Source organism: Podarcis filfolensis (assembly GCF_964270895.1).
Source record: "Podarcis filfolensis genome assembly, chromosome: 14".
NCBI classification, from domain to species: domain Eukaryota; kingdom Metazoa; phylum Chordata; class Lepidosauria; order Squamata; family Lacertidae; genus Podarcis; species Podarcis filfolensis.
In genome coordinates, this window is record NC_139616.1 from 13,523,682 (window position 1) to 13,537,922 (window position 14,241).

General features: G+C 40.3%; 1 protein-coding gene across 4 annotated transcripts in view; it reads right to left on the bottom strand.

The window, feature by feature from the left end:
• FAM227B (family with sequence similarity 227 member B) overlaps positions 1-14,212 on the bottom strand; it is a 106,893-nt gene extending 92,681 nt beyond the window's left edge. The window contains exons 1-6 of one of the 4 annotated variants that reach the window (XM_083586672.1): positions 14,090-14,212; positions 11,362-11,415; positions 8,338-8,596; positions 6,232-6,296; positions 4,899-4,943; positions 3,352-3,456 (exon numbers count right to left, since the gene is read on the bottom strand). In XM_083586672.1, the coding sequence (XP_083442798.1) occupies positions 3,352-3,456; positions 4,899-4,943; positions 6,232-6,296; positions 8,338-8,596; positions 11,362-11,415; positions 14,090-14,125 (564 nt within the window). In that variant the 5' untranslated portion in view covers positions 14,126-14,212. Of the gene's footprint in view, positions 1-3,351; positions 3,457-4,898; positions 4,944-6,231; positions 6,297-8,337; positions 8,597-11,361; positions 11,416-13,935 lie in introns of all 4 variants that reach the window. The other 3 variants (XM_083586673.1, XM_083586674.1, XM_083586675.1) reach the window with 3 other exon arrangements.
• Positions 14,213-14,241: the final 29 nt, after the last annotated feature.

Here is a 14,241-nt window from a genome sequence, read left to right on the forward strand (position 1 = left end):
CAGTTAAGAAGGTTCTTCTGCTCCACTCCAAATTGCTGCTCCCTAAAGCTGCTTTTCATTTTGAAAAAGTAGGGGATTCGTAACATACATCTATATGCTTGCCCAATGCAACTACTGCTATAAACAATTAACCATACAATCCTATGCATGAATACCTATGGGACCGTCTCTCCTGGTATGCCCCACAGAGGACCTTAAGGTCCAAAAATAGCAACACCCTAGAGGTCCCGGGCCGTAAGGAAGTTAGATTAGCCTCAACCAGAGCCAGGGCCTTCTCAGCACTGACTCCGGCCTGGTGGAACGCTCTGTCTCATGATACCAGGGCCCTGCAGGATCTGATTTCTTTCCACAGGGCCTGTAAGACAGAGTTGTTCCGCCTGGCCTTTGGCTTGGAGCCAATTTGATTCCCTCCCCCTCTTTCTTTTTTCCTTTCTCCTCCTGTGATGAGGCTGCATTTTAATGTTTCAATGTTGTATTTTAATCTTGTTTTTAAGTTGTATTCATTCAACTTGTTTTTATTATTGCTTGTTAGCTGCCCTGAGCCCGGCCTTGGCTGGGGAGGGCGGGGTATAAATAAGATTTATTATTATTACTCAGTAAGCACCGCTCATCAAGGGCACTTTATTAAATTCAAAAAAGGAGTCAACGTTTGACCTGCGTTGCTACAATTGCTATACATGGTGTGGAGGATGCCTTCCAAACCGCCTAGGGTGGTGGGAGTCTGAAGCATCATGATCCTACAATTAGGTCCCACGATGTAAAAATAAGGAAGTGGTCATGCAAATCGACTGTAACCTTTTGAAAGGATCTTGGTGGACTTGCGATGAAAAACAAGGCATCTGACAGGCCTAGGCAAATGTCACTGCATTATTTATACACAAGTCATGCTTTGGAAAATTATTTTTACAGCATTGAACTTAACAAATTATAGTTCATTGTGTCCTTTGCTATGCATCTACAAGATTATTTGTCACTCCACAGCTGCAACCTTATACAACCCTTTAAAAACTGACCCCAAGTAATTGCTTGGGTCAGTATTCATTTTCTCAATAGCAAGCAATCATTTTATGCTCTGCAATCATATAACTTTTTATGGGATTATAAAAATTGGCCTTGATTGTTGGTATTAAATTTAAAACCTTCCATTTGGATTTTTAGATCCTAATTAATTTTTGGCTTCTTAAAGACAGTATTTGCAAACGCAAGTCTGGCACAGATCTGTAAGAATATCCGTTAGACCAAAATAATAATATTAGCTCAAATGGGTTAAAGTCATTACCTCCCCCCCCCTCCCCGCGCGCCAAAAAATCTGGTTCTTCTCATACTTTATACTACTTGGCCTTGAACAAATGACAAGAAATGAATAATGGCTGCAATAAATAAACCTGACACCTTGTCAAAATGTGTAAATTCAAGGAAAAATGCAAATCCATAAAATGACATTATGCTATAAACATGCAGTAATTATCTTAAACTAACATTTACTGCCTGCTTCAAAAGTATTAATAGAGAAAAGAAAAAGTGATGATTTAAAGTAACAGCTGTACAGCAAAAATAATTTAGATATATTCAAATAGTATTAATGTGAAAGTAACAGCCAGGGTAATATATTTCTTTGGACCAAAAAAATTGTCAAAAAGTACTGAGAAAGCTTCAAAATTTTCCATACTTCTTCAGTCTGAATGTTATACAGTGTTGTACAAAAGTACCCCCCCCCGCCGCAAAAAGTGAGAAGACTGATCTGCAAATTTTAAGGTGGAAGTGCATATATTATGCAGATTTATGATACAATTCTATTCCCAACATTCCTGGGAGCAGGTATGTATAGAATTGCACTGCAAAATAGGTTTTGCAAACAGATCTCAGATTGTGTTGAACCAAGGATTACTGGGACCAAACAGGAAGGGTTGATCCCCTTTGAAAGCACAATTTCTGTTCTGGGTTTGGAGATATAGACTCCAGGTCACAGATCAGTAAGGATAGCAGCCCTCCCAACTGATGAGCCTAAGCAATGGTGCTGATCACCGCTCTGGAAACAATGAGCAATGGGGAACAAACATAATGTTGCCATACCCTTAACAGGTAACTGCTGCTTGAAAGCTGTTTATGGTATCCAACCAATTGGTAGGTGTATGCACAACCCCCAAGCTCCATATATAGTTACAGGTACTGGATAGGGTTGTTTTGTTTGTTTAACATGTTGCAATATCTTTTTCTTTTGCAGATGTAGAGCCCAAATTAAAGGGTGATGATAAAAATGTTTTATTTGTTTTTTAGCTACTGCTGATTTTAATCATTTTTTCAATATTTTTAAATGCTAGTTTTAACCAGTTTGCTGGCCATTTTAATGTAAACCGCCTAGAGATTTTCTTACAATCAAGCAATATATATTTTTACAAACAAATGCTTGTAAGCATTGTTCTCCCCTCCCTTATAAAGCTGGAAAACAACCAGGGAGGGGACGACGTTACAATTCTAAAACATTTTCAGATTTACAATGTTAATATGCCTACTGACGAAAAGTTTAAAATACCACATATGAACTTACTAAAAGAACAAAGATATTCCAAGGATCAATTCTTATGTTTCATCAAACACTGCTGCTTCTTTAATCACAGAATAATATATTATCAGAGGCTGGAGCACTTCCATTTCCAATAACACACAAAATGTTACTTGGATTGAAGGCTATGTCCTTTCTGTCATGAAGTCACAAAAGTATCACAGGAACGATTCTCCAAACTTATATTCTCCAAGCAGGTAGCACACAAAAGAGCATACCAAAAAGTCTAACAGCAGGCCCAAGAGTTTGTGTTCTTTGGGAGGCCAAGGTGGCAAAATACTTATAGCAACTGGGAGATGAATCTGGCAACCAGCCAGCCCAGTCCTGTGCTCCTGTTTAACAAGGCTCAATTAACAATAGCTGCTCTGCTGTTCATGACACTTTCCTCACTTGTTAATAAAATAGAGTGAATTAATCACTCTGCATATTATGTTTAATGCTATCTGAAATTTATCATTATTTGCAAAAAGAAAATGGAATACATCTTGCTAAGGGAGGTACAGAAGGATGTATAGCAGCAAAAGACCCAAAATATAATAGTGGAAGACATAAAATGCATTTTATGTGGATTTTAACAGTGGACGATAGGCTTTCATATGATGTAATTGGCTTCTTACTGACTTGAATGTATAATATGTCTCAAGTATGTCATGCAATCTTAAAAGAACTGTTAACATTTTTTTCTTGTTTCAGATATAAACCACGTATCAAAATTGATCTATCTTAAGCTCTAAAAATATTTTACATCAGCAAGTTTTGCTACCTAAACTGAAATACAAAGTTTATACCTTGAAGGTTTGGACTTTAAGAACTGAATCCCAGAGTTGTGCGGGTTCTAGGTGATTTGGTAGTTTCATGACTTTCATTGGCTTGAAACCAGGGAACTTGTAATTCTAAAATGAAGAAGAAAACCCACATTAATAAGTATGCTTCTAATTGTTTATCTCAGAGAAATGTTCTAGTTCTGATACTTGGTATCAATAAGTTACATGAAGTGTACATTTAAAAAAAGCAAGCTCAAAACTATCCACTTTTTTTAGACAAAAGCAGCTATGTTCAGGCTACTGTGTAAAACCTCTTTATTTTAGGTAATAATCAGAGAGAATCTGTTGGTTGTTCTGTGACTTTTTCGGCTATAGCTTCTATGCTGATGATTCCCATTGTATTATAAATGTAAATTTTCTGTAAAATAAAAGAAACAAAAAAGGAGCTATACAGGATCCTGATCAATATTGAGACTCTAGCACCCAACGGTTGAACCCTCTTCTTCCAGTGATAAAGGTAAAGGTAAAGGGACCCCTGACCATTAGGTCGAGTCGTGGCTGACTCTGGGGTTGCGGCGCTCATCTCGCTTTATTGGCCGAGGGAGCCAGCATACAGCTTCCGGGTTATGTGGCCAGCATGACTAAGCCGCTTCTGGCGAACCAGAGCAGCGCATGGAAATGCCGTTTACCTTCCCGCCAGAGTGGTACCTATTTATCTACTTGCACTTTTACGTGCTTTTGAACTGCTAGGTTGGCAGGAGCAGGGACCAAGCAACGGGAGCTCACCCCGTCGTGGGGATTCAAACTGCTGAGCTTCTGATCGGCAAGTCCTAGGCTCTGTGGTTTAACCCACAGCACCACCTGCGTCCCTTCTCCAGTGATAATTTCCTGATAAAAATCCTCTCCCAGAAGCAATTTGCCCCAAAGCAGCTAAGGAGTAGGAAATGGAATGGATGCTGCAGAATTAATCCAAATATCAAGTGGTCTGTTTTTGCTGGGGGGGAAAAAGACAGCAGCAAATTCTAACCATTATTATTTTAAAGGTTATGTGTATGTTTAACATAATGTTAAATTTGACCCCATGTAATAGTTAATAATCAGGGGTGATTTATAAAAGACTGTCTCCTCCTCCACCACTGAAATTATGTGCAAGATCAACTGTCTTATGATAAAGAGCCAGGAGAAAGACAAAAGCACCACCACTTGTCTGACCCTGAGTCAGCTCACAGTTGTCCCTTCTACTGCTTCTCTCCCCTAGTTTCAGAGGAATTAAACATTCTCCTAGTGCAAGAAGTTTCATGTTTGTTTATATGCAGTGCCATTTTTCTAGGAAAAGAGGTGTCAGAACGCACAATGAACACTTCGTACCTACGGGACAGCCTCTCCTGGTATGTCCCACGGAGGACCTTACGGTCTTCAATCAAAAACACCTTGGAGGTCCCAGGCCACAGAGAGGCCACCCATGTCAAGGGGGGGGCTACATGCTAGGGGGTTAGACTAGATGACCCTTAGGGTCTCTTCCAACTCTACAATCCTATGATTGACTTCTGCAGCATATTTGGTACAATTACCTCAACTCTTTTAGAACTTGTGTGGTCTACGGCATCTGTAGCAATCTGAAATACATTTTAAACAAAAGCATTGTGTCAGTATGCTAAATGCGCTGAGTGGTAAAGGTACATGTTATCTGCTTCACTATCAATATTTTGTTGTTAAAAATAATAATTGCTGGAAATATATGAAAAGAAATGCTGTGAAATTTGAAATTATCTGCTATGAAAAAAGGTGGATTCTCTAGGCAGTGTTGTTACCTGTGTGGACATATAAAATTACTCAAGGCCTTTTACTTGGGGCCAGGTGAGAGAATTAGTGATGATCAGAGAAACACACATAACTAGCATCTGGCAGCATCTACACCATAAACATATCAGAGCTGATACTGAATACAGTGCTAATTGTGTTAAAGTTGTACAGTTCTGAATACGAGCAAATTTTCCCACTTAATTTCTTGAGCCACTACAAAAAAAGTATGCATAGGCATACTCGGGTACCTCGGGTTAAGTACTTAATTCGTTCTGGAGGTCCGTTCTTAACCTGAAACTGTTCTTAACCTGAAGCACCACTTTAGCTAATGGGGCCTCCCGCTGCCACCGCGCCGCCGGAGCACGATTTCTGTTCTCATCCTGAAGCAAAGTTCTTAACCCGAGGTACTATTTCTGGGTTAGCGGAGTCTGTAACCTGAAGCGTACATAACCCAAGGTACCACTGTACTTTAAGTAAGATGTCTACCCGCTGCAAAGTTACTAGTGTCTGTAAATTAAGAATGAGGAGGCTGTGGCCCTTCAATTGTCACTGGATTCCAACCAGTGCAACATCTGGTTATACATACCTGCTGCATATGCAGTAGAGGTGGTAACGCGGTGAAAACATAACTGGGGTAACAGAATAGAGTGTATCATTGAAGGTGGAGGGGGAGAAAATCACAGTTCTGAATGCACCTCTGTGTAACAAAGCACTTTGCAAAGCTAGCACAGCAAGAGCAAAAGTCAGTACTTTCTCTGATATGGTCTTTTTTTTTTTAATGTGCAGGAAGCATCAGACCCCCCAGTGGAAGTCTGAAATGGAAGTCCATTCTACCACCTCATTATGCTGATATTGTGGCCCAAAATGTTACATCAGTTTTCCGCCAGTTTAACTGTCATGTCCCACAGTGATCCATGGCATTTGTGTTTGGTGAGGTTGATGAGAATTTAAACAAAAGAGCCCTCTCTGGCAAATGAAATATAATCATTTCTGCACTTGTTTCAGGGATACTAGTGAGGTGCTTCAATTTCAGGTAAGTTATCAGCCGGCAGCTCCTAATGAGTAAAATGGGGTGTATGTATTAACCAACGAGTACAATACCTGCACTTTCTTCTTTTTCTTCTTCCTCCTTGGCAAACTGCTTGTTGATTCAGGAAGACAAGTGTCTTGAAAGGAAGAAAGTATGAAGAATTTAGAATGTATCACTAATTTTCAATTTCATGAAACAAATACAGATTTTGGCCATAACTGCATTTTCAAATATGTGTAGTATAGAAATCTTGGTTCACTGAAATGACCAGCCAGTGATCTGGGAACTGAGCTAGATTCCTGACTTATGCTAACTGCCTTACCTATATGTATATAGTAGCTTTTAACAGCTGGACCACAGAACCACTTTCAGTACACAATTGTAGATGACTTCCCACAACCACAAATTCCAATTCTTACATACATTTACTCAGCAGTAAGTTCCACTGAATGAACTTGTTCCGTAGTAAATGTGTTTGTAATGAAGTCTAAATTTCTCCTAAATTGTTTTTAAGGAAAGGTGGGGTACTTCAGGGAGTAATGCTAATGACTAGAGTAAAACACCACTCATATTTTGGGGAATTTTTTTTTTAGATGAGATGTAAATTTGCTTTGAAAACTCACTTTGGCTATTAAGGAAAATATATCTCTATTGGTGTAAGCCAGACTTCACTTCTTGAGCCTAATGTTCTGGGCAGTAAATGTTGTCTAAATATTACCAGAGGATAAGGAGCTTGTGTTAATTAGCTGAGTAATGTCAGGATGTTTGTGTCATCAACAGCAGTTTGGTGAATTACAACAGTTTATTATGTAACGATCCACTGTGTAGTTTTCTGAATTTAATTTCCCTCTGATCTCACTACTGTGGTACCTCGGGTTAAGTACTTAATTCGTTCCGGAGGTCCATTCTTAACCTGAAACTGTTCTTAACCTGAAGCACCACTTTAGCCGCTGTGCCGCCGGAGCATGATTTCTGTTCTCATCCTGAAGCAAAGTTCTTAACCTGAGGTAATATTTCTGGGTTAGCGGAGTCTGTAACCTGAAGTGAATGTAACCAGAAGCGTATGTAACCCGAGGTACCACTGTATTTACAAATATATCTATATCTATATAATACTTCATGCATCTGTTGAAGTGGACTGAAGTCAATGAAAGCTTATAATAAATTTATTTTAAGGTGCTGCAAGACTCAATTTAGTTGCATTCAATGCAGCACTAAGTGAGTCATTTAGCAGTATACTTGTTCTGCTGACAAAATTTGCCAGGGGAATGTTGCATGAGAGAATGCATAAGCTGTTTGCTGGTAACTTTGTTGTATAATATGTTGGGCCACTGTCACATTGGATTCCTCTGTTGCACAACATTAAAACTCACCTGTCCACTAGCACTAGACTCCTTACACTACCATAGAGAGAATATTGTGAAACATTCTTTTGTTTTGCTGCAAGAGACTGGCACAACTCCCCCTTTGGATATTATTTACCGTATTTTTTGCACCATAACACTCACTTTTTTCCTCCTAGAAAGTAAGGGGAAATGTCTGTGCGTGTTATGGAGGGACTGCCTACGGGTGGCATGCCTACGGATTTTCCTCCTCTAAAAACTATGTGTGTGTTATGGTCGGGTGCGTGTTATAGAGCGAAAAATACGGTACATAGCCCCAGTTGGAACGTAACATGAAGCCAAACGATGACTTAGCATGAACAAATGACCTCCCAGATATAAGGCCATAGCTGCTTTGCTCATCCTCCATTCCTGCTGCTGCTCTGAGCTAAGCCATGGTTTGACTTGGCATTATATCTAAATCTGGGCTGATAATTTAGTTCCCCTATGCAAATAAGTAATAAACATTACACAGTTAAAATCTGTTCCTTCAAGCAACTGAACATTAAAAAATAAGGATATGTTTCAAAGTGTGAAACTTATAACGGGGTGGTATGCAGTTGGTGTCTCTTCACAGACAGAAGGCAATGAAGAGGAAGGCAATTTTCAGGAATTTTCACTCACCATTGCAGCCTCCTGCACGCCACCAAAAATCTGCTCCAGAGCGAGTGTGTAGGGAGGTTGCAGGGAGGAAAAGGAATCACTTGAAATTGTCCCCCTCTGTGTGGATGTCTTCAGCAGAAGGACACTAATTGGATATTGGCTGTAACTGATAACTCAATGGATAATTATTACCTTGCTCTATAATAACACCCTCTTGGTCATCTCTTTCTGATTCTTTAGATTCCAAATAAAGTACGACATCAGCATGTTCATGGACTCTCATTTTGCATTCATCCATTCTCTTTTCCAAATCAGAGATAATTTTAGTGGATATTGGAGCATTGTCATGAAGAAACTTTGTAATAGTCTCCAAGGCATAGTCTTTTTTTAACTTGGCAACCAAAGGCTGAGTATCCATTTCTGGCATGTAGGGAAACCGTGGCCAATCATCCTGCAATAATAACAGTTATTGAAAATCTGACAAACAATAATGTTAAGGAACAAATATTTATATATACACAGAGACACACCCATACACCTACATGCATACATACACAGAATCATCACGCCAAAATTAAGCACTTGCTTTCTTTATCCAGTTTACCTGAATAGCAGAGTGTGTGTGCGTGCTTAATTCTTCCACTAAAATAAATTTTATTCACAAATGCTAATAGATTTTTAGAGTATGGTGATGTTTAACAAGTTTGTGAACGTTTTGCTAAATAATGGATTTACTGTTGTTAGCTACCTTGAGTGCCATGTGTGGGATAGAAACTAAGGTGGTAAATACATAATAAATAAAACAAATGGATCATATATATTTTTAGTATAGTACTGCCTATGTCTGTCTTTAGTAAGTTCTCTCATACACCATCCAGAGAACATAATCCCAAAATGAAGTTATACATCTTTTGTATAGGTGGTACTTAACACCCACCAAACTAGCAAAGATGTACAAAATGAAAAATAAGAACTGTTGGAAATGCACTGTAAAAGAGGGAAATTTTCTTCACATGTGGTGGTTGTGTGACAAGGTGAAAACTTTTTGGGATAGTGTGTATAATGAGTTAAACAAGATATTTAGGTACACCTTTTATAAAAACCTGGAGGCATTTTTGCTAGGTATGGTTGGAGAGGACATTAAAAAGGAAGATCAGAAATTCTTCCTGTATGCCATAACAGCAGGAGGACTACTCCTCACACAGAGATGGAAACAACAGGATATTCCGACAATTGAAGAATGGCAACAGAAAGTATTGGAGTATGCGGAAATAGCAAGGCTAACTGGAAGAATCCGACAGCAGGACGATGAGAAATTCCAAAAAGAATGGTCCAAATTGATGGTATACTTAGAGAAAACTGTACATAAATAAAGACACTCACAGGACTGAAATAAAACTCATAACGTTTATTGTAAACATTTGGTTAGACCACAAGATGTAATGCTGTAATATAATAAGGAATGTATGTCTAAAGTATAATACAAAAATTTATTAAGGAATTATAGACATTTATAGAATGTATATATAGTAATCACGCTTAAGAGCAATGTAGAGAAGCCAGAAGAGGGGTGGAGGGAAGTTAATTCGGATAAGATATAGATTGAAAGGAGAAAAATATTGTTAAGCTGTATTGTGTTTAAGATATTTGGAAAAAATTAATAAAAATTATTGGGGAGGGGGGAGAAGTTATACATCTTTATCTGATCCTTCTGTAGAGCTTAGGTTTACTTAAATGGAATTATCACATTTTATCTTCACAACAAACATAAGAAAAGCACTGGTGCATAGATCAGCCCAAAGACCTGATTAGTTCAACATTCTGTTCCTCAGGGTGCCCAACGAGATGCCTATGGAAAGCACACAAGCAGGACATGAGCACAACTGCCCTCTCCTGCTTTTGATCCCTGGCAACTGGCATTCAGAAGCATACTGCACAAGATTCATATCTATTGTGAGCATTATCCATTGTTCACATTATCTTGCATGAATTTCTTTAAGCCTCTGTCATGGGCCTGGGCGTGGGGGATTGGTCGAGTCAGAGAACAGAGTAGCAGCAAACAGGTAACTCTGGGTAAGGATCTAGTAGGCTGGGAAGGTCTCTGGCTGGGTCAGGAGAGCCCAAGGAAGAGGATGCTGGAGAGGGTTCTTGTGATGGTGGTGGGGTCTGTTGCCCCATTCCATCTTCCCATTAGCCTCCGCAGTGCAAGATATGGGCTGCCCCTCCAGAGCTGTCAGAGGCTGGTTCCAGCTCATCCACTTTGCCTTTCATGCCACCAATTCTGCCTCTGGAGTTGTCAGAAACCACATCTAATCCTGCCTCTCCAAGGGAGGTTACTGCCGCACCTGTCCCATTTGCCTCCAATGAGGCAGTGATGCTTCCTCCATTGCCTAGGTCACAGAGACACCAGTGCCAGCATGAACAGATAAGGCAGCTGCATCCTTCTTGGAGAAGTGCCACATCGCTTGCCCAGTCTAAAGACCAGAACTGCTTGCCGTGCCAAGTTGTGCTCACACCAGGGGTGTTGTTGTTGGATCAACGTCTTTGCTTGTGTAGTCATGTGTAGCACTAGCTGTGCTTTGGATCATCATTTTGCCTATGTATCACATGATATGAGTATTCAAGATATTGGTAGAAACAACCACCTGACTTCAACATTGAGTGGGAGCCAGGACATCTAAAGGTATCTAAGTAGGCAGCTATCACTTCATCTTGCAGTAGCAAAAAATTTCAAAGTCCCAACTATGTGTTGTGTAATGTAGGTTAGGTAAGAGAAAGTGAGTTATCCAAAGCTGCACACTCAATGACCTTTATGGCAGAGAGAAGATTTGAACCCTGGTTCTCCCTTGTTCAGGTCTAGCACTCTATCGAATATATCACAATGGTAAAATCGGACAAAATGTAAGGCAATAAAATCACTAAAGCGTAAGTTCCAAAAAACAAATGGGTAACAACATCTACATTTCTTCCAAAACTTGCATATGAAAAATGTAGAATAACCACAGGAGTGCCTTTCTATGTAAGCTTTTCCAATTCTGCACTGTTCTTACATTCCACTGCCTGAGGGCTTGAAATGCAATCCTCATTTAAACTTGTTTCTCAGGGTATACATTCGTAAGGTCCTTGCTCAAAACTTTGTTCTCCCCAGACCTAACCTCCCCCCCCCCCCGACAACACACATACATACGGGTATTATTATTTTTAAAAACCACCTACCAACTTCTGAGAGACTAAAAATTCTTCAAATGTGCGAGGAGGCTGTGGCACTGCCTAGAAACAAAGATACATTTGTATTACAAAAGAAACCCTTCATAAATGGTGCATGCCAGTAAAAGAAATATTAGGTGCTCAATTTAGCAACAGTAAGTCTGTGATGTCTATTGCTGGGTTTTGATAATTAGTATAAGAAAGAGGGAGGCATTACACTGAATAGATAACACTGATAATAAAGGAACACAATAAATTATGCAGAAGACTAACAAGAAAGGAGAGATACAGGACTGGTTTACACAGCCACCCAAGCTGGGAATCCTTACACTTATTTGAGGTTCAAATGCATCAACCACTCCCAGAGCTTATGTTTCTACCTCCACTGCCAGTGGTACTATGCCTCACTATACCAGTTGCTGGGAATCACAAAGTATGAATACACTAATGGGGAATGCCTGGTGCTGCCTAGGAATTTAATTTTAAAAAAACAAAGAAAATTCTGATTTTTAAAAGGGTTGTATGAGTTTTGGGGCTGTGTGTGTGTGTGTGCGTGCGTGCGTGCACACACACAGAGGGTTCTGTGCATCCAACAGCATCCAAATATGGCCACAAAACACCATTTCCACCAAATTGGGTAATGTCATGCCAAAGTCACATTTCAGTCCACCACCTTCTTTCGAAATGATGCCTGGCATCCAAATGTAGACTAAGAGCACTGGCTCCCCCTTGGGAACCATCAGACCAAATTAAGCGACAATACCTTCAGAGCCATCCAACTTGGCGCAGGTCTGGCCCATTACACCAAATCTGGCAATGCCCCATCCAAAAGAGTTGAGGATGTATTCAGAGGCGTCCAAATTGGCACAATTTGGACCCATCATGCCAAAAATCAGGTGAAGTCATGCCAAAGTCATGTTTCAGCTTGCCACAATATTGTTGTGAGGTGCTTTTGTTTTGTTTTTGAGGTGGGTGGAATCTAATGAAAGATTTCATTGTTCAAGTAGCCAGACAACGGCCATAATGGCCCTAAGTATGGGTTTTTAGTATACGAAAGGAAGCTGCTCTGTGCCAGAGGGGAAATGGGTGTATAACATGCTACTGGCCATAAAATATTATACCAAATACAAGACATAGATTGAAACATTGCCTTTTACATTCTGGCTGCAGTTCCGCTCCATCAAAAGCCATAAAAGCCAAAAGCATCTAGCTGTGCTTTTTTTCTTCCATTTAACAGCTAGAGAAGAGATCCTCCCAATGCAAAAATGAGCTGGTTTGTACACAATTATTTTGTAAGTCACTTTGAGTTACTTTCTGTAAACAAATCCAATAGAAATAAACTGGACTAGTGCGATGGTTAAAAAAAGAAGCTGCACACTTATTGGCCTCACAATCTGGTGCACAATACTCCCACCCCACTCTGCGTGTGGCAGATGCTATATGTGTAAAAATTATTTCTAGCAAACAAAACATATCCAAAGTGCTACCACTAAATTGCTCGTTTTCACAGCAGGAAATCTGCAACTACCGATCCCAGAATAGCTCTTAGTCATATATATTTCTGCAGGGTTCCCCCCACCCGGGGGGGGGGTTACTCATGCTAAAAGAACTGTAACAACTTAATGGCAAGTACCACCACTTTTTTTTTCCTATTAAAAAAGCACTGTATTTATGGGATGCATTCATTTAGTAGGCAGCAAGCCCCCTCACATGGGAATAGCCAGGATTTTTGTTAGTGGAGGGACCCAAAAAGTTGTTGAGCTTCCTTTGGTAAGAGTATTTCCCCCAAAAGCTGCCCCCCCCACCCGGTCACGTCCTTATTATTATGACTGGAATGTAATTTAAATTAACAAGATTTTGGAATGCAGAAATAAAGAAAATAAAGAAAACCATCAAACCATCAATTCTACCATGCGGGGGTATCTAAATTATATAATTCAGTATTTCAACGATTGCTATTAGTCAAGAGGTTTAAACTTTAAAGACTGTCTCAAGGCAAATCTTTAAAAATGTAGTATAAACACTGACAACTGGGAAACACCGGCCTGCGAGCACTCCAGTTGGAGAACAGCCTTTACCAAAGGTGTCATGGGCTTTAAAGACACTCGAACTCAGGACGGCGTACAGCTTCCGGGTCATGTGGCCAGCATGACTAAGCCGCTTCTGGTGAACCAGAGCAGCGCACAGAAACACCGTTTACCTTCCCACTGGAGTGGTACCTATTTATCTACTTGCACTTTGACATGCTTCCGAACTGCCAGGTTGGCAGGAGCAGGGACTGAGCAACGGGAGCTCACCCTGTCATGGGGATTCGAACCGCCAACCTTCTGATCGGCAAGTCCTAGGCTCTGTGGTTTAACCCACAGCGCCACCCGCGTCCCTTTTGGTATTGTTATAATGAGGCTATTATTGGATTGTAACTGAAAAATGATGATGATGATGATGATAATAATAATAATAATAATAATAATTATTATTATTATTATTATTATTATTATTATTGAGGATTTAGGGCAGCATGTGCCCCACCGCCTTGACTAGGCCCATGGCCCAATCCTAAGCATGTTCCTTCACTATTCTCACTTTCAATGGACGCTTGGTCCTAAAGAAGTGCGCATTTACCCAGAGCAAGTCCCATGGAACAGAGGGAGAGGGGCGTTTTGAGTAAATATACGCGCTTTTAAGCCTTTCAGGAGGCAACTTCAATTCAAAGGAAGGCTTATATTAACCCCCCGACCTTTGTGGCCGCCGTACTGCTCTCTGAGGCAGCCATGGAGCCCTTTGCGCACGGCCCCCTTTTCCCAGTCAGCGCCTCTTTCCGCCGCCCGTGGCGGAAGTCCGTTCTCGGCGTTGCTAAGGCGCCTTAGCAACCGTTCCCCGTCGCCCTCC